General features: G+C 40.3%; 1 protein-coding gene across 14 annotated transcripts in view; it reads right to left on the bottom strand.

Moving 5' to 3' along the window:
- The window catches only part of DTNB (dystrobrevin beta), a 214536-nt gene that overhangs the window by 51914 nt on the left and 143419 nt on the right, over window positions 1–19203 (bottom strand). For all 14 annotated transcript variants that reach the window (XR_004326183.1, XR_004326184.1, XR_004326185.1 and 11 more), the window contains exons 11-12: window positions 5695–5784; window positions 2022–2109 (exon numbers count right to left, since the gene is read on the bottom strand). Coding sequence is in view for 11 of the 14 variants with exons in the window: in XM_032497159.1 (XP_032353050.1) it covers window positions 2022–2109; window positions 5695–5784 (178 nt within the window). In the remaining 3 variants the exon portion in view is untranslated. The remainder of the gene's footprint in view (window positions 1–2021; window positions 2110–5694; window positions 5785–19203) is intronic.

The raw sequence follows: 19203 nt of genomic DNA on the forward strand, positions 1-19203 counted from the left end.
ATCATGTCATCTGCAAATAATGACAGTTTTACGTCTTCCTTTCCAATATTTAAGCCATTTTTTTTTGTCACATTGCACTGCCTGGGACCTTGTGTACAATTTTGAATAGAGGTGGTGGAACTAAACATCTCTGACCTGTTCTCAATATTACAGGGAAATATTCCAAAATTTAATCTTTAAGTGTCTTTATTAGCTGTAGGTCTTTTGTAGGTGTTCTTTATCAAGTTAAAGAACTTCTATAGTATTGAGAAGTTTTATCAAAAATGGGTATTATATTTTGTCAAATGCCTTTTTTGCATCTACTGCAATACTACAATTTTCTTAATTAAATTGCTAACGTGGTGAATTACGCTGACTGATTTTCCTGTGTTAAATAAATTTGCATTCCTAGGATAAATCTCACTTGGTCATGGAGTATTATCCTTTTTACATATTGCTGGATTCAATTTGCTGATATTTTGATAAGATTTTTACAACTATGTTCATTGTAGAACTTGGTCATCAACTTTCTCTTCTTGTAGTGTCCTTGTATTGTTTTGGTATTGGGTTTTAGTGGCTTGATGATTTGGAAAGTGTTCCTTCTCTCTCTATTTTCTGAAAGTTTGTGCCAGACTGTTACTATTTCCTCTTTAAGTATATGATAGTATTTAATAGTTAAGCCATCTGAGCCTGGAGTTTTTGAAGTTAATTATGAATTCAATTTATTTAAAGGATTTTAAAACTATTGAGATTTTCTATTTATTCTGATGTCAGCTTTTGTTTATTTGTGTCTTTCAAATTGTCTATTTCATCTAGGTTGTCAAATTTATTGGCAAAGAGCTGTTCATAGTATTTCATCATCCTTATAAGGTCTACAGGATCTGTAGCGATGTCCCTTCTTTCATTCTTGATATTGGTAATTTGTGTTTTGTTTCTTTCCTTTTTTTCTTTTTTTAATTGAAGTATACTTGATGTACAATACTGTGTTAGTTTCAGGTATATAGTATAGTGGTTCAGAGTTTTTGCAGATTATATTCCATTATATGTTATTACAAGATAATGGGTATAATGTTCTGTGCTATACAGTAAACCCTTACTGCTTATCTACTTTATTATGTATAGTAGTTTCTATCCGTTAATCCCATATATCTAATTTGTCCCTCCCCACTTCCCTCTCTCCTTTGATAACCACAAGTTTGTTTTCTATGTCTGGGAGTTTATTTCTGTTTTGTTTATACATTTATTTGTATTGTTTTTTAAGATTCCACATATAAGTGATATCATATAGTATTTGTCTTTCTGACTTATTTCACTAAGTATAATAGTTTCTAGGTCCATCCATGTTTCTGCAAGTGGCAATATTTCATTCTTTTTTTAATGTCTTAATAATATTCCATTGTGTATGTATGTATGTATGTGTGTGTGTGTGTGTGTGTATATATATATATATATATATATATATATATATATATATGCCACATCTTCTTAATCCAATCGTCTGTTGATGGGCACTTGGGTTGCTTCCATGCCTTGGCTATTGTAAACAGTGCTAACATGAACACTGAGGTGCATGCATCTTTTCAAATTAGTGTTTTCGTTTTTTCCAGATACATACCCAGGAGTGGAATTACTGGATCATACAGTAGTTCTATTTTTAGTTTTTTTAAGGAAGCTTCATTCTGTTTTCCATACTGGCTGTACTAATTTAGATTCCCACCAACAGTGTACGCAGGTTCCCTTTTCTCCACTTCTTCTCTCTTTTTTTCTTGATCAAGATTTCTAGGGGCTTATTAATTTTATTGATCTTTTTTAAAGAACCAAATTCTGGTTATTTGACTTTCTTTTATTGATTCATTTTTTAAAGAAAGACAATATTGAAGATAAAATTAAAGGCTACTACAGTCCTTTCCCTAAACCCATTCTCTTCCTCCTGTCTCTGAGGTATCTACTGTCCTGAGTTTCATGTTTACCATTCCCTTACCAATTGCATATTAAAGTAATGCAAATTTCTGCTAGTCCACTGGAGTCCTCTATTTACTCACCATGTTTCCTGCCTCTGCAGCCAGCCGGGCAGCATAGCGAGCTATAAGCCGATGTTCCTCGTCCAGTCGGCTCGGACTGTCCAGGACACTGCCAAGGAGATAAAAATTCAACAGGTGTCTAATAAACATCCCTTACTCTTGCTTCTCTCTCAGAAAGCACAGATGGGAGAAATGCTTCTGAAAAAGAAGGATGACGAAAGAAATGGAGACCTGGGTCATAGATACTACTGGTCTTCTGAGACACAAGGGATTTAGAGAAATGATGAGGCCATGCGTATCACTTCTCTTTAGAAAGATATCCCTGTTGCTCCCACACCATCAGAGGGGAACTTCTTTTTGAATGCAAGGGCTGAGAAAAGACAGGGCATCTATAAATTCTGAGAGAACGATTTTCAATCGTTTAAAAAATCCTCATGACTTTTAGATATAGGTCTTGAATTCAAAAAGACCGAGAGAAAACTAAAGCACCATGAAAAACAGAGGGCTGAGGAAAAGTACACTTAACACTGGTTGAGCAGAACTGAGGAACTCAAGCTGGGGCAGGTTCAATAGAGGGTGGAGTTGGAGAAGATTCCTTGGTATCCAACATTCCCTTTCAGTGCCTCTTTCTCTTCTTTTACCATGCTTGCTCCACAACTGCAGCCCCGTCTTAGACTGAAATTATTTGGTCTGTTACTTTCTTTTCTTTTTTTTTTTAATGGAGGTACTGGAGATTGAACCCTGGACCTTGTGCATGCTGAGCATGTGCTCTGCCACTGAGCTACACCACCACTCCCCTAGTCCTTTACTCTAAACAAGAGTTCTGGCACTCTAAAAATGTGAAGATCCACTAAGGTGCGATATCAGATGGTGCCACACCTGGATGAAAGAAGGGTTTTTGAGTGGTAGGCTAGTGTTGTGTACCTGTGCTGCTAACAGGGAGCTTTTGGCTGATTATGATTTACTCCTTTAATTTAGCATGTTATGTTTAGCCCCATCAGGGCACACCTAAACTAACTGGGACTGTGGCTATATACTTCTCTGTGTTGAAGTCTGGCAGATGCTTTAAGACATGAGTGATGATGACTCACTGACCAGAGATGGCTGCCGTGGCTTGCATCTACTTTGGCTCTAGGTTCTTGGAGTTCCAAAAACCCTTGATTGGGATTTAGCAGGAAGACAAGATACTGAAATATGACAAAAATGTGAAAAAAATTAAAGACATGAGTTCAATATTCATTAAATCTTATTATAATTACTAAGGGGAATCTGGGAAGGATGAAGCTAAATTAACAGAGATCTGTCTGGACTTTTCCTGTATGAAATTAACTATATTTTCCTTAGTTTTTTTTTTTTTTAAACCTTCCTGTATTTCTGTCTCTGTGTTTAGCTTAACTTGGTCTTTCTTCTAAAATGGATTTTTTAAAAAAAATGTGCTGTAAGTCTCCTGCCAATGACACTTCTCAACACTACATAATTTTAGGTATGCAAATGTCAGTCTCTAGCATGTGTTATCATTTTCTCAAAAGATAACCTCGTAATAAGAACATGCCACCATAAGTTGGCTTTAATACTTTAGGGTCAAGGCCCCAAGGTCAGCGCTGAACTGTAATATTTGTGCCTTAAAGATGTTTCTCTGAAATAAGAGGACTATCTTCATCTTTTAAATGGGTGGTGGGTGTGGGCATGGACAACAAAATGAACATTTCACAATACAAGTGGACACTATCATGGAGGGAGTGGCAGCCTAAGAAGAGGGACTGAAAGTGGCTGTCCTCTGTTTTTTGGCAAAGAATACAATAGGTTCCTGTGTGCAAAAGAGCTCTCCTTTCCCCACCACAGCGCATCTCCCTGGGAGGGTCAGCCCTGTTTGTCATTTAGACCTGGGTGCGGATGACATAGTTGCTTTAACTGGTTATACTTTCCAGCCAGAAACTAGAACTTGACGTTGATGAGAGGTTTTAATGTCAGTGAAAACTATGAGGGAAATTAGAAAGGTTCCTTATTCTTCTGCTTGAGCTGATTTTCATTTTCAGAATTAGTTAGCCAGGAAATGTCTGACTTTGAGGAAGTATGCAGCTCAGTTCCTTAGACCTTAAATCAAGAAGAGATGCAGTACTCACCCAATCTTCATGTTCTTCCAGGGCTCCTGGCCACCAATTCTTGCTCAGCGAGCCTAATCCCTAAGCCATGAGACCTGAGATCCAGCTAAACCCTCCCAGCATAAATCTTCCTGGGCTGAAATATCAGGTAGTATTCTGACCAACATTCTGCTGCGATATTCACCGTGGAAACTTTTAATCCCTTGGACAATTGCCCTTACCAATAAAAAATAAGCTGTTCTGCTAGGAGTGAGACAACGCTCTTCCTAGAGACTGAGGGGCTTGGACAGAGTGCTTCGAAATCATCTGCTGGATGAGGAGACACTCTGCGTGATACAACTCACAATTATCAGGCCTCCCCGCCCATAGAACACAGCTGGGAGGCAGGAGAACCCTACAGTCTCTCTAAGGCTTTAGAGATAGGTAAATGCCTAAAAATAATAATGCTATTTGGTCATACTGGGAAAAGTATGGGGCACGCTATGATGTATATAATACTTAAAACAGTCCTTTTCATATACACACATATATAGATAGATTGTTAATTCATTTTTCTGTTATCATTAGGAATAAGGGTTTCCTGTGGAGCCATGGCATGTTAAGGGCAAAACTAAGATCAAAATTTAAGGTTCCATTCTCTCTTGTTTTTTGTTTATAATTAATTGTTTTCAATAATATCAGGTTCTTGGGCATAGAGACTCTTCTTTATTGCTATGTAGAGGGGTCAGATGGCTTTAGGTTATTTAAACTTGACCTGCCACTCTCCTTGCAAAATGGTAGTGGGTGTGGGCATGGACTGGGCAGGTGGCTTTGGGTCTGCCTGAATGGCACTTTGCTTAGTATTAACTCTTTTAAAAGATTAACTTTGCTATAGTTAGTTGTTATCAAATGTTTTTCCATCCTAATCCACTGAGGGATCAGTCATATTCCCATATTAACAGTGAGACACCACTACAGTAGTTTCCAGGGAAAGAGGTATGAGGAGCTATTACAATACATATAATTATTATAATATGAGAGGGTATATATAGTTTGGAAAAAGTCCCTCAGGTGACAATGACCCAATACGACTTTTGAAAATCATTGGTTTAAATAATTAATAATGATTGATTTTGGGGAACAGATGACGATGCAGCATACAAAGATGTAACAAGGTGATGGTGTCAAAACCCCCAGATTAGACAATATGTTGATCAACCCTAAACCTTGAATGTTGATTGAAAGATTTCATTATTTAGGCAAGAATGAACAGTAAGAGGCTGCATCAAATACCTCTGCGAATGCACATCTTTGGGACCACACACCTCTCTGAGGGTCATACACTCTTTAATTGTCATCTGAAGGAAGGGAACTCCACTTTAAAGAATTTCTGACTATATGTTTAGGTAAGTGCCCAAGCTTGGCAAGGCTCCTTCTCTTTTAGAAGCTAATGCTTTAGCAATTATTTAAACTCTGCCAAACACAGCTGGTAGCTTCTCAAGAAAAACCCCACATGCACAGCTTTTTCCAGCTGGCAACCCCGGGTAACAGAGCTCTCCCGCCCTTTGATCAGCCCTTGGCCACCCGCCTGCTGCTGCTACTCTACCACTGACCGTGTGCAGTGCTGCAGACGGGCCACATAGGAGGCTATCAGCGCATGCTCATCAGCCAAGTGACTGGGTATCTCCTGGCTATACTGTAACCTAGGAACAACGGAGGCAAAGACAGCAAGCGTGACACAGACACACACAGGGCGAGAAATGAACATGGATTAAAATGGGCAAACTTCAAAGAAAAATAGAAAAAAAATAATAAATTATGATACGGAAAACAATAAAAACCACAATGCACAATGGAATATGGTGTTAGACCACAGGGAATACACCTCACAAATCCTTTAAACAAAAGCAGTCCCCTAGGAGATGGCTCTGGCCGACTACACTACAGCCCTTAAGAAGGAGAAACCAAGGAAGGGTCGCCAAGGAGCCTTGCCGAACTTTGTCCAGGTTCTGGGCTCTGTGATGAATGCATCTTTTAGGGAACGCCTCCTGGCAGGAAAATTGAGTGGGTCCATTTAAGCACTAAATGGCCCCCTAGTGTTTCTATAGCTTTTGTCTACATGCAAGAGTTTTCAGAGTTACCTCATGACACCGGTTAAACCTTTTTATTCTATAAGGACATTGTCTTTAGCATCTTTCTATTTTCTCTCATAAAATTGGCATTTAAACCAAAATTAAATTAAAATTAAAATTGTTAAAATTGTATATAATTGTAAGACAATGTTGCACACAATCTGAGTGAGACTCTCTTACAGATACACGGAAGGCCCTTAAGCACATGACCTTTTTTTTTTAACTTTTTACCACAGAAATGTTAAAATATTGCACAAAACAGAAAAAGAATAATCTAAAGACTACCCTTCATGTACTCATCACCAGAATTCAACGAAAATCAACATTCTGTCAACTTGTTTAATTTATTCTTCCTTCTTCCAACTTTTGTGCAGGAGGAGGTGGCCAGAGCAATCCTAGATAATTTATTATTACACCTGGGAATACCTGAGCCTGTACGTCTATCAGAGAAGAAATTTATACAAGCTCAACACCATTATTACACCTAAAAAATAAACAGAAATTCTTTAATATCTTAGTCCATCTGAATAATTTCCTCAAATCTTAAAAAATATCCTTTTAAAGTCAAGATACAAACAGGTCTGCACTTTGCATTTGGTTGATATGTTTGTATATGATATTACGCTTCTGTTTTTAATCTATAACAGTTCTTCCTTTTTCCTGTTTCTTTCATGTCATTCATTTGTGAAGAAAACAGGTTATCTTGTAGCATATCCTACATTTTGGATCTGATTGATTGTTTCCTGTGTTGTCATTTAATTCATTTCTCTAGTCCCCGTGGGGTCAGAGCTTGAAGCCTGACTAAAGTTTTTGCTTTGGGAAGGGTCTAGAATCCATCATAAGTAATATGGTGTGCTTATAAATGGAGTAGAAGGCACATAATGGAATGGAAGGTAAATACTGATTAGTAGATTCAGATATTCTTGGTTTCATCTCTCCATTATTCCCCGATCAACTTTTCACCTAATAGTTTTAGCATGTACTGATGATTCTTGCCTAGATTCTCTATTTCATGAGGGGTTGCAAAATGTTGATTTTCCAATTTTATCATCTTTTCTGCTTATTAATTTCGCCTCTTTGCTTATTGTGAAACACTGCTCATTCAGGAAAGGTAAAACAAATGGTTAATATTTCTTATTATTTAACAATGACAAAAACAGAAAAACAAGTTAGTGCCCTAGCAGTTTGTTTTTTTTTTAGTATCATTATGAACTCATAGATTTTTATGTTTCTGATGTGCTTCAATCCATTGCAATCATCTTTTTGGGATTCAAATTGTCCTAACCTTTGGCCAGTGGGAGCCCCTGGAAGCAGGCTCTTGTGTTCTTCTGACATGTCCATTAGAGCTTCCTTGTCTGCACAATGAGATGTCCCAGTCTCATCTTGTATACATCCTGCTTCACACTTGCAATCAGCCATTCTTCCAAGGATCTCAGGTTTCCTTTACTGAGAAAGAGTATTCGGAGGCCACAATCACGGTACTAGGGTGCTCACTGTTTCTGGGTTGTCACTGCTTCCAGGCCTTTTCAGTGGACAAAGATAGGAAATTTTTGTATTTTAGGGAGAATAAAACAAAATTCTCTTAGCACTTTCAGACATCATTCCATCTTCCAGCTTGCATGGCTTTTAATGAGAAGTCATTGGAAAATCGTATCCTTGTTTCCCCGTGTGTAACACGAATTTTTCTCTCTAGCTGTTTTCAGTATTTTCTCTTACCACTAGCTTTTAGAAGTTGATTCTGATGTGCCTTGGTATGGTTTTCTCTGTGTTTATCCTGCGTATAGTATGCTGAGCTCCTTGTACCTGTGGGTTTGTAGTTTTCATTAAATATGTAAAAATTTATTTGGAAATTTGGAAGAAATTATTTTCTTGAATAATTCTTCTCTTCCTCCTCTGTTATACTGTGACATTGTCCCACAGGTCACTGAGGCTCTGTACATTTTTCAGCCATTCTTCTGTCTGTGCTTCACTGTGCATAGTTTGTATTGCTATGTCTTTAAGTTCAATGAACTCTTTTCTGCAACTTCTGATCTACTGTTAGATCCAACCATTTAATTTTTCATTTCAGGTATTATCCCTTTAAACTTTAGAAGTTCCATTTTTTTACTTAAAAATTTTTTTATGGAAGTAGACTCTATATGCAGAAAGTTCTAATTACATTTACACTTGGTTCTTTTTTCTCATGTTTCCTCCTGATTATGTTCATATTTTCCTTTATATTTTTTATTTTAATTTTTTTCCTTTGTATTTTTGATATTTATCATGGTTGCTTTAAAGTCCGTGTCTGCTAATTATATCATGTCTGTTATTTCTGGCACTGTTTATATAAACTAGTTTTCTCCTGGTTACAGGTCATACTTTTGTGCTTCCTCCTATGTCTTCTAATTCTTTTACCAGATGGTACAAATTCTGAGTACCATGTCATTGAATGTCTGGATTTTGTTGTCTTCCTCTTAAGAATGTGGCAATCAGTTAATTTACCTGTGGACAGTGTGATCCTTTTGAGGCTTCTCTTTAAGCTTCATTTGTGTGGATTGAGAATAACTTTTATTTAGGGCTATTTTCACCCAGCCCCTAACATGTGGTTTTTCTGGGGTCTTCACTGAATGCCTCAAGTGTTCAATGATGTCTCTCTACTCTGGCTGGCTGAAACTCAAACAACATGTGCGAGCTCAGGGAGCTGTTCCATTTTCAAATCCCCAGGAGTTGTTCTTTCCCTGGTAGTTGTTCTTTGCTGGTCTCGTGAAATCTCATTCTATGCAAATACAGCTTAGTTTTCAGCTAAAGACTCAAGGGAGTTCTCTTCGGAGTTCTTTCTCTGCACACTTCATCCTCTCTGGTGTTCTGCTGTGCAAATTCCAGCCTCCCCAAACTCCAAACTCTACCTTCTCATTCTCAGCAAGATTGCCTTGCTCCGCTTGTATCCCGCCCTGGAGTTTGGCAAATGCCTCCCAGCAGAAAGCCTGGGCAATCAGAGGCCTCTCTCGTTTGCTTCCCTTCCCTCAGGAATCAGTTCTATGCTACTTACTGGTTCAGACCAGTTTTCTAGCTGTTTATAGTGGGAGAGCTAATCTGATACCAGTTAGTTCACCATGACCAGAGTGGAAGCTCCTATGTAACTCATTTTATCATGCTTTTGTAAAGTATCAGTCCACTTCAAATGAGAAATTAAAACAAGCCAAACTGCTTCTTTATGGCAGACGGACTGAGAAGTAGTGCTATAAAACCTTGCACACCATTACAAAGGCTTTAGCTGTTACTCTGATATTAGAAGTTTCTGGAAGGTCTTGAGCAGAAGTGAGGGATGATGTAGTGTATACTTCAATAGGGTCATCTGCTCTATGAAAGATTAAGTGCCAGGGAGCAGGGGAAGCAGCAGCCAATTAGGAGGCTACTGAGCATTCCAGATGAGAGACAAGAGTGGCCAGGAAACAGAAGTAGCAGTAGAAGTGGTAAGAAATAGCACGATCTTGGATAGACTTTGACAGTGTTTTTGGATAGAGATGACCTCATAATCTGACAGTATAGATGGGAGAAGAATCAAGGGTCTGACTAAGCAGCTAGGAGAATAGGACTGCCATTCACTGAGATGGGGAAGACTAAGGGAGAAGTAGATTTGATGGGAGAAGACACACAAGTCACTTTAAAACCTGCTAATTGTGAAATATGTAGTAAATATCCAAGTGAAGGTACTGATTAGGAGCAAGATAAGTGAGGGAAAAGGGAAAGGCTCAGGGGGAAGGTCTGGGCCAGAAAAATAACTTTGGATGTCACCAGTATGTGGCTATCACCAGAAGCTATGAGTCTGGGTGGGATCACTTACAGGCAGTACAGACAGAAAAGAGAAGTGGTCCCTCTTATATACTAACATTTAGAGTTCAAAGAGGTATGGAAAACCCAGCAAAAGGGGCCGAGAAGAACCAGGAGGAAAACCAGAAGAGCACAGTATCTGGAGGCAAGTGCAGAAAGTGTTCAAGTAGAAGGGAGCGATCATCTACATTGAATGCCACTGAGAGGTCGAGTCAGACAGAGCCTGAGAATTCACCACTGGATTTAGCACCAGTGGAAGTCACTGGTTTCCTTGACAGAAGTGGTTCTGGCAAAGTAACAGGAAGTGAAAATCTGACCAGGGTATGTTCCAAAGGAAATGGCAGAACAGAAATTGGAGACATTCACCATGGAAGCAACAGCCCATTAAACTCCACTTCAGTGTTATACGAAGACTGCTATTTAGAGCAAGTGTTGTTTGCCAGATAATTATGGATCTAAATCAAAATGAAAAGCACTAACACTAGCCACCTATGGTAAATAAGAAATTTAAATGTCCATGAATTTTCTGACAGTTTTGTTTGGGGCATGGTGTTGTGTTGTTCAACTCACATTCAAAACTCTGTTTTCCCAGATTTACTTTTTGAATTTGAACTCTTTCCTTTTTTGACTATATATATGCATAATATGTGTTACATATACAATGCCCAATAATCTGTTTAGACAATAAATTGATACTTCTGAAACTGTGATACATGCTATTCGGACTGATTGAATAAGTAAATGGATGGCATAACAGGAGCCAGTTTCTCCCTGTTGGGGAGGGGAGTTACAGGGCACCGAGAGGGGGACCGCTGGAGTGGACCAGCTGGCACGATGCGTTAGAATCCAATGCTCCAGTGTAATGCACATCCTGCATTTCTCAGAGCTCAGTGAAACAAGCAGGCAATGTTATAAGATGTTATGTGCTTGAAATAACTGAAGAAGAAAATTGCTTTCCTATAAGAAGTGCTGATTAGGAGGCAAGCAGCAGCAAGATTTGAAGAAAAGGAATATGTTTCTGGATAAAGCCTGGTGAGTCCTCACCCTCAGGGAGCTTAGAGTCTAGAAAGGCATCGAACAAACAGGTAATTTCAATACAATGATATGTACAAGATGCCACAGACGAATACTGCATTTAGGGTATTAGGGAAGGCTTCCTGGAGGAGCTGAAGCTAAACTGAGAAGGCAGATTAGATGACAAAAGCAGGGAATAGCAGGAAAAGGATGGGAGGCACCAAGGCTGAAGCAGCATATGCAGAAACCTGCTTGGAGAGCTGTGAGTGATTAAAGCAATTCTGAGCACAGATGCCCAGTAGCAAGGGTGGAACCGGTACAGGTGGAGAGCCCAGCAAGGGTCAGCTCAGAAATGGCCCTGTAAACCACACTGAAAATGTGGGCCTTACCTTGCAGAGCTGTGCTGCTGCGCACTAGCCACACGTGGCTGTTTAAATTCAAACTAATTTAAATTAAATAAAATTAAAAATTCACTTCCTCTCTCACACCAGTCACATTTCAAGTGCTCAGTACACGTGGCTAATGGCTACCAGAGCACTTAGCACGAGACAATCCCATGCTCTCGGACAGCACTGCAGAGAGGACGAGCCACTGGAGGGTTTTGTCCAGGGGAGTAACATACTCAGATATGCATTTCAGAAAAATCCCTCTGGTTGCAAAGACAAGACAGGATTGCTGGGGAGTGGACTGAGGTTTCCTAATAAAAAGATCCAGGAAAAAGGTTAAGAACGGGTACAACAGCACTGATTTGTTTCAAATGTCTGCTTTACTAAAGGAAGCTGAAATATTTTAAAAGTTGATGTTAAAAGGAATGAAAACTATAGTTAAACATGGGTCTAAGGAGGATCAGTACAGGAATTTGAGCTTTGCTATAGGAATTTCCATCATGAGTGCAGACCTGCGGTGCTCCCCATCCTTAGAAAGCAGTGCACTGCACTCAGTCAGCTTCTTAGGACATGGGGCGGTCAAGAGGTACCTAAGCTAACAGCCTCCAAAGCATACGTAAAAATGTAAAAGAGAGAAGGTGAGCAAGAGAGCAAGAGAGCGAGTGAGCGAGCGTGTGTGTGTGTGTATGTGTGCGTGCGTGCGTGTATGTAGGTTCTACTGGTCATTTGTTGGATCTCAGTACTGGTCTGCCCTTTGATGGCATGAATCCAAGGTAGCTGGAAGAATCTGGATGACCAGAACTCATGCTATGGTCTGATTCCCCGGTGTCCCACAGGCATCTCTCACCAATATAACCTTGCTCTCTTCCTGACAAAGTCTTCCTCCTGTGTTTTGATCAAAGCTACCTAACTCAAGTCAGAAAGAGAACCAGCCACCCATTTCTTCAGCCCCTCATCTCCAAAGTCTACAGAGCCTGGCTCCCTCAGGCATCTCAGTCTGAACATGACAACTCTGTACTCATAGTCTTTCTCCCCAAACCTGTTCCTCCTTCCCCTCTGCTCGGCGGACAATCCATAATGGATGTTATTCTTGCTCATGTTCAAGACCTCAAGCCTCAGTCCAATGAGATGAGGAAACTATTCAGATCAAGGTTTTTAAGTATGGACTTAGAAGTACTCAAGCTTTTTGTTTGTACTAACCTGAGTTAGGACTGCTGAAGGGTTTACCTTAAATGCTTGAATGGAAATGGAATTTAATCCCAACTCAGAAGCAGAAAGTTGGCAGGCTGCCCAGGCCATCAGATGGACTTGGGAAATCTGCCAACACCGAGACCCTGCAGTTCCATAAGATTATGTGTTAATTTTCAATTACTCTGCTTTTCTGTCTTTCAAAAAAAGACTAGAGGAAAAAATAATTTCTGTGTTGCCTTGGAGAGGTTCTCACAAAGAATTCATACAAGGTAGTTATTTCACGGCCATGCTGAAAAACTCATTAGTTCTTGCTTTTCACCCGAACTCTATTTTTCTCATTTCACAGAAAGAGAGTCAGGGGCTTGAGTCCACTCATGATTAGTTTCTGACTTGACCAATTTCATTTTGCTTTCTTTCTCAGTTTCCCCAACATCTCTATTGTTTTCAGTCTGAAAAAATAGCATATTGTGGCTTTTGTCATTCTACTGTTTTCTGTAGACAACAAGACAAGCTCTTTACCTTAGCACCCATCAGAAAGCCAGTTTAAAATCCTTGTAGGGAAACTCTTTTCTTAACTTGGTCATGTTTCTATAGCTCAGAAATAATATTTATACTGTGGCACCTTCTGGCCTTTAACAACTGCTTTTCCTTCTTATGAAGTATGTATTAGAGTAAAAAAGCTCTGATAAAATCTTGCCTGATTTACTTAAGATTCCTCGAAATTGGCGACATACTCAGAATCAGTGGCTCTCACGTTTCCCTGTTACCACCAAAGATGGTGTTACGTCCCAACACAATGATATTCATAAACAGAACAGAATAGAAAGACTTAGCCCTTGAGAAAAATTAAAATGAGGTGGTAGGGGAAAAAAAGGTCTCCTGAAACAGATCTATGCAAATAGAGGTGCAATGGAACTTATACATGCAATTTTTTTTTTTCAGAAACCACCTGAAAAAGAAGCTTAAAGCTACATGTCTCTTCAACACCTCTACCTTCTCTCGGGACAGAAGACCCCCTTCTGTTAAGCACTGACCCCCCCACCCATTCAACCACGTTATTCTAGGTGGGGCCACTGAACAAAAAACCCTGGGGTGGGCAACATGATCCAAGATGGATCAAATGGAACTTTCACACAGTTTTCAAACCAGATCCCCGTAGGGTAATGAGGTTACAAAATGTGAACACGTGGGTCTCTTGGCTACCTTCCCTGCTGCGGGGAAGGCAGTTATATTAGCGACAGAGGAGTGGACGAGCAGTGAGAGGGTGGGGAGAGGGGGCAAGCAGGGAAACACCTACATGAATTAGAGTTCCCCTTGCTCTGTCATCGCTGAGGCTATATGCCACCCTGCTCTGCCCACAGTCTGGTTACAAAAACAAAAATCTGTTTGTTTTCCCTAAGCTCATTCAAACTGAGCTTCTGTTATTTACAGAAGCAGCGCAGAGTTCTGACGTAAACAGAAACTAATACTAGAAGTGGGGTGTGACACTCATTGAAATGAGCTGAGTCAGGCTGAGATGTAGATGGTAGCAGAGCCCTCCATCCCAGGGAGGGACTACAGCAGCCTTCGCTATATGGCTACAGCACAGGGCCACTGGTTGAACTGTAACCTCAGGGATCCTGGGACTTAGATCTTGTGTCCTTTACGCTGGAGTTCCAGGCACCTTGAGAGGAATAACAGGATGCTGCACTTCCTGAAGTCTTTAGTGTGACTTCGCAAGGGAAAGAGACGGGTTGTCTGCAAGCCAGTTGCCTCAGCTTGCCCAGGTGAGACACTGAAGACAACTAGGGTTTTTATGGTTGTTGTATTACTCCAGAAACCCCAAATATAAATCTCAACTCTTTGGCGGGGTGGAGTAGGGGCAGGTGCCCAGTTATGCAGACAATCTGAGGCTCTCAGTGCTCCTCAGATCAGCCGGTCAGCCTAGATCCTCCCACCCGAAGCCTTCTCATTCCTGCGTGGGCTTTCTTCTGGGTTTCTTGTCAGCTTAGGTTTCAGTTCTGTCCAGTGTGTTCAGTTACCATTCGTCCATCCGCTTCGCTGCTTCCAAAATGTTGCTGCTATTGTCTCCTCGTTCATTTTTCTCTGTTGTTGTTTCTACTAAAAAAAAAAGTCTTGACTGTCATTTTCGTGGTGTTTCAGGAGGAAATAGGCAAATGTGGCTAAATATGTCTTTTGTTACTTCCCTTTCCCCCTTCTCTAAATTGCAATCATCTTATTTTCAGATCTCGACCTTTGTAGTTTGAGCTGTAGTTGTGAGTTGTGAGTTGTAGAGATGTGTGGGTTTTTTTTATTTTAATATTTTTTTACTGAGTAATAGTCATTTTAAAATGTTGTATCAAATTCCAGTGTAGAGCACAATTTTTCAGTTATACATGAACATACACATATTCATTGTGAGTTCTTAAAACCCATTCGGTCCACGGTAGAATGGGTTAATGAACCATAAAAGACGTACCTACACCTGATCCTGACGAATGAACATGACCTAGATGTCTGGGACCCAGTGCTGTCTGCAGGCGGTGGCTAAGACGCCTGGGAAAGGCAGGTGTGCCCCTGCAGTTGTATATGGAGAGCTGCACTGTGTGAGGAAGGCAAGTGCTGGAAGTGGAAATGTGCATGGGAAGATGTGTGTGTGTGTGAGTGTACACACTTCTGCACACGTCTGTGTGCTGGGTGGCAAAGCAGCATTCTGTCAATGACCGCTGTTGTTTTTCTTCCCAGGGATCTCTCCTGTTCTTGACGGTACCACCTTCTTTCAGGGAAACGCGCCTCCCTCTGTTCTGATGACAGTAGCACTATCCAAGAGAACCAGAATCCTTTCCTGGAGTTTCCCAGCCCAAGAGAGGAGAGGCACAACCTCCTGAGGGACAGGCTGTGGATGTGAGTCTGAGGCCATCGGCACCTTGAGAGGTGGCTGCTCTGCAGGAGGAGTGCGCGAGGACAGCACACTGAGAGAAGCCAAGAGACAGAGAAGCCACAGGTGGACATCCTGGTGGCAGTTCAGTTGGTTTTGTTGTCTGTGGGGACCTCTGCCCTTCCCCCTCTCCTTTTGCCTTTGTCTTGTAGTTCGGCACCTTTTGTTTTCTTCTTCCTCTTCCTTTTTTTTTTTTAAACTGTGGTAAGAAGACAGAAGATCTACTAGAGAGTAATTTTTAAGCGTACAGTGCAGTATTGTTAAGTATAAGCACAAGGTTGTACACCAGATCTTCAGAGCTTTTTCATCTTGCTTAACTGAATTTGTGCTTTTTAGAGTTCGATTTTAATTCCTGAAGCTAAAAGAGTTGAAACTATTATACCAACCAAATGCACAGAACCAGCAAGTTTCATATTGGAGGTTTTTGTTACCAGCAGTCATATGAGATTTCCACAGAATTGTATATGTTTCTGTATGTATAAATAATTAAAGCTAAAGTTTTAGAACATATTAAAAATATTAGCATCATTTTCCACATTGGTCTGAATAAAAGGTGTGATCTAAAACACTACAACAGTACAGATAATTGCATAATCACTTTGAGAACCCTGGGGAGTTAAGAGGGGCAGGAGCAAGCCTTGGAGGAAGTCAGAGGGCAGAGGGGCACTTTAAGTCTCTGTTTTAAAGTTTGGAAAGTTTGTTTATAACTGTACTGTTCTGATTTTTTGACAGACATCAAATTCCCAGAAACCATTTAATCTAAGGCAAAGATGAAATTTCCTTTCAAATACAGAAATGTCAATATGGGAATATTAGAAAAATACTATAGAGGACAAATCTCTAGAGTGGAACCTTTCAGGAACATAATTTACAATTTCTCACATGATAGCCAGCATCTTTGCCATTTATAAGGTTTTCTTCTGTAAAAAGTAACCATTACATTTGAGGTCGTCCTTCATTTGGACTAATCAAGTATTGTGTTTGACCACTGGGGTTTATCACCATTTTTATATGCACTGCCTGTTGAAAAGGTAGAAACTGGAGCCCTTAATTTTTTCCTGCATTTTTGTTACTGTGCATGTTCTTGTCTGAGTCAGTGACTTACATCCTATGCTGAGTTCTACATTTCTGGAGAGTAGCTTTATGCCCCCTGAGGATTCTCTGCCCCAGCAGAGGAAGGAACTATGACTGGGATGACGTGCTGGGTTCCTGGCTTTCATCAGACTCTGGAGACACAGGTCTGACGACATTCAGAGGAGAAAATAAAAACTGATGAGTCCTCGAGGAAGCAAATAGGATACTATCTGGAAATTTATACTGTTTGGTAACCGGGGCCATGAAGAGCCAAATCTATAAATTATGCAATTAATGTCCACATGCTATGTCATAATCTCATCCTGAATAGAAGTGAAATCTAAAGTTCTAAGGACAACATTGTTAGGATGGAGCATCCTGTTGCCATGCTGCCGCTACTCCAGCAACCACTCTTCTTGGTAAGTTACAGAGCCCCGCCTTCCTTTCAGTTTCCTAAGGGCTTTGGCTGCATTTGGTCGGTCTGCTGCTCAGCCCCCAGAGCGTCTGTGATAACCACCTCTAGCGTCAGTTAAGTCCACCTCAAAAGAGATGCTAGCTGAAATGCTGACTTTAAAGTAAAATCTTAACCCAAGCTGCACTACATTATCTGAAACATATTTCAGAAATAGTAAATACTCTGTGACTGACGATTGCAGCTGGTCACTGACTGCCGAGCTGGGGCTTCATACAGCGACATCAAGCCATCGTAGTCCCTCTGCGCAGGCGGCTGCGATGATTACTGCTCCCGGGCCGTCTTCTTTCAGTCCTCTTGAGCATAAAACATCATCCAGAAAGATGCACTCCCTCTAACAGCCGCTAGCAGCTGCATTCAGCTGTGGTCACTGAATGCACAGTGTCCTCAGCCACCATGCCCTCAGGGCCCGCAGGGACTTAGGTGACTCACAGTGACAAAACTCGTAAATGAAGAACTCAGGTGAAGTGAAACCCTAAGAGATGGTGTTGTTACAACTAACATAAAACCTACAAGCTTCTTTCAATAATCTACCTTGTCCTCCTAGTTTTGAAACAGAAATATTTTTGAGTTAATATTTAGATTCTGGGTCTGGGTCTGAATGCTATGGGTGTTTAACATAAAAAGTTAAGGCCAGCAATGGTGGCTGTAATATCCAGGCAGGTGGGAGAAGTTTAATTGCTTTGTGTTCTTCTATAAGCCTCTGTTCCTCCTGGAGGGAGAGGGCATTACTCGTAAACTCTTCCGTCTCTTCCCTACCTGTTCTCTCATTACAGCTTACTTTGTCAAGAATGACAACAATATCTTACATTCTCACAGAAGCCCCACAACATATATACTATTGCTGTCCTCATTTTAGAAATAAAGCAGTGAAGATAAGAATCTTGCTCAAGGTCTGATGAGAATCAGGATTCGAATGCAGACAGTCTGGCTTGGAAGTCTGTGCTCCAGTACATGATTCCACTTAGTTCTGCCCAAAAGAAGCGGCTTGGCTATCCTCCTGCTAGAAGTGTCCCAGTAAGGCTGTGGACAAGCACTCTTGATCAGGGGCTTGAGTCTCCATGTGGATAACACTGTACTACCAAGTCACTCTGATTTAGTCAGTCCTTAAATCCTCTGTTCCAGGGCAGAGGATTCCTACATTGACTCCTTTGCTTCCTTCTATGGCAATTTCCCAAATTTGCTGGATGCTAAGAATTGTCTGCAATACTTGTTAAACGTGTAGCTTCACAGGATCTCAGGATCCACTGGGTCCGATGTGGTCCCAGAAACGTTTATTTTTAACGAGTGAACCAAGTGATTCTTCTTATCACTCAAGTTCAAGAAACACTGGTCTCGTGGTTTTAGCCAATGGGAACATAGCTGATGTTAAGTATTATATATTATAAATATTAAGTCAAAGTGTTATTAAGTAGATGACATTTCTATAGCCAAAGTAATCCAAAGCAATCAGTACATATGGTTTTCTTCAGGTTTGCAGTACGAAGTGCTTTTCTTCAGGAAGGATTTGGGTTGGAATGTCTTCGTTTTTTTTGTTGTTTGGTTTTTTGTTTTGTTTTGTTTTTTTCTTTTTGAGTGATGACTGTTAGAAAAAATTCTTTAATGGTTGTGCCCTTGAGCATGTTTCTGCATTGCTCTGGTGACGGAACAGCTTAAATCAGATAGAAAGTAAACCATTTCATACAGTTCTTTTAAGTCCTGCCTAAGAGAATTTTGGAGAAGAGTAAACTAAATAAAGAGGAGAGAGGAGTACACAGTTCTTGTTCCTTAAAGGACCCTAAGGAAACTCTTCATATAACTAAGAGGGGGACTCGGGCTTTTCAACTTAAATGTTTATGAATCCTATACAGGATGATTTAGGAGAAATAGGGATTCGTTCAGTTCACATAGTCTAATCAGGAAGCAGAAAAAATCTTTGACGCTCAAAGAACTCTAATGCAAGACTGTTGAAATTTGTGCTCATCAAAATATTGTTTAATGTTAAAAATAAAAAGATCTAAACATGCCTAATCTGCTTTGACACTATGTTCACTGCTTGTCACAAATGGAGAGTTTCCACCTCAGGCACCACTCAAAAGCGGGCTCCTTCAGTTGCTATATTTATAAGTTAGCAGGGAGCAAAAAAA

The sequence above is a fragment of the Camelus ferus genome, chromosome 15 (assembly GCF_009834535.1).
Source record: "Camelus ferus isolate YT-003-E chromosome 15, BCGSAC_Cfer_1.0, whole genome shotgun sequence".
NCBI classification, from domain to species: domain Eukaryota; kingdom Metazoa; phylum Chordata; class Mammalia; order Artiodactyla; family Camelidae; genus Camelus; species Camelus ferus.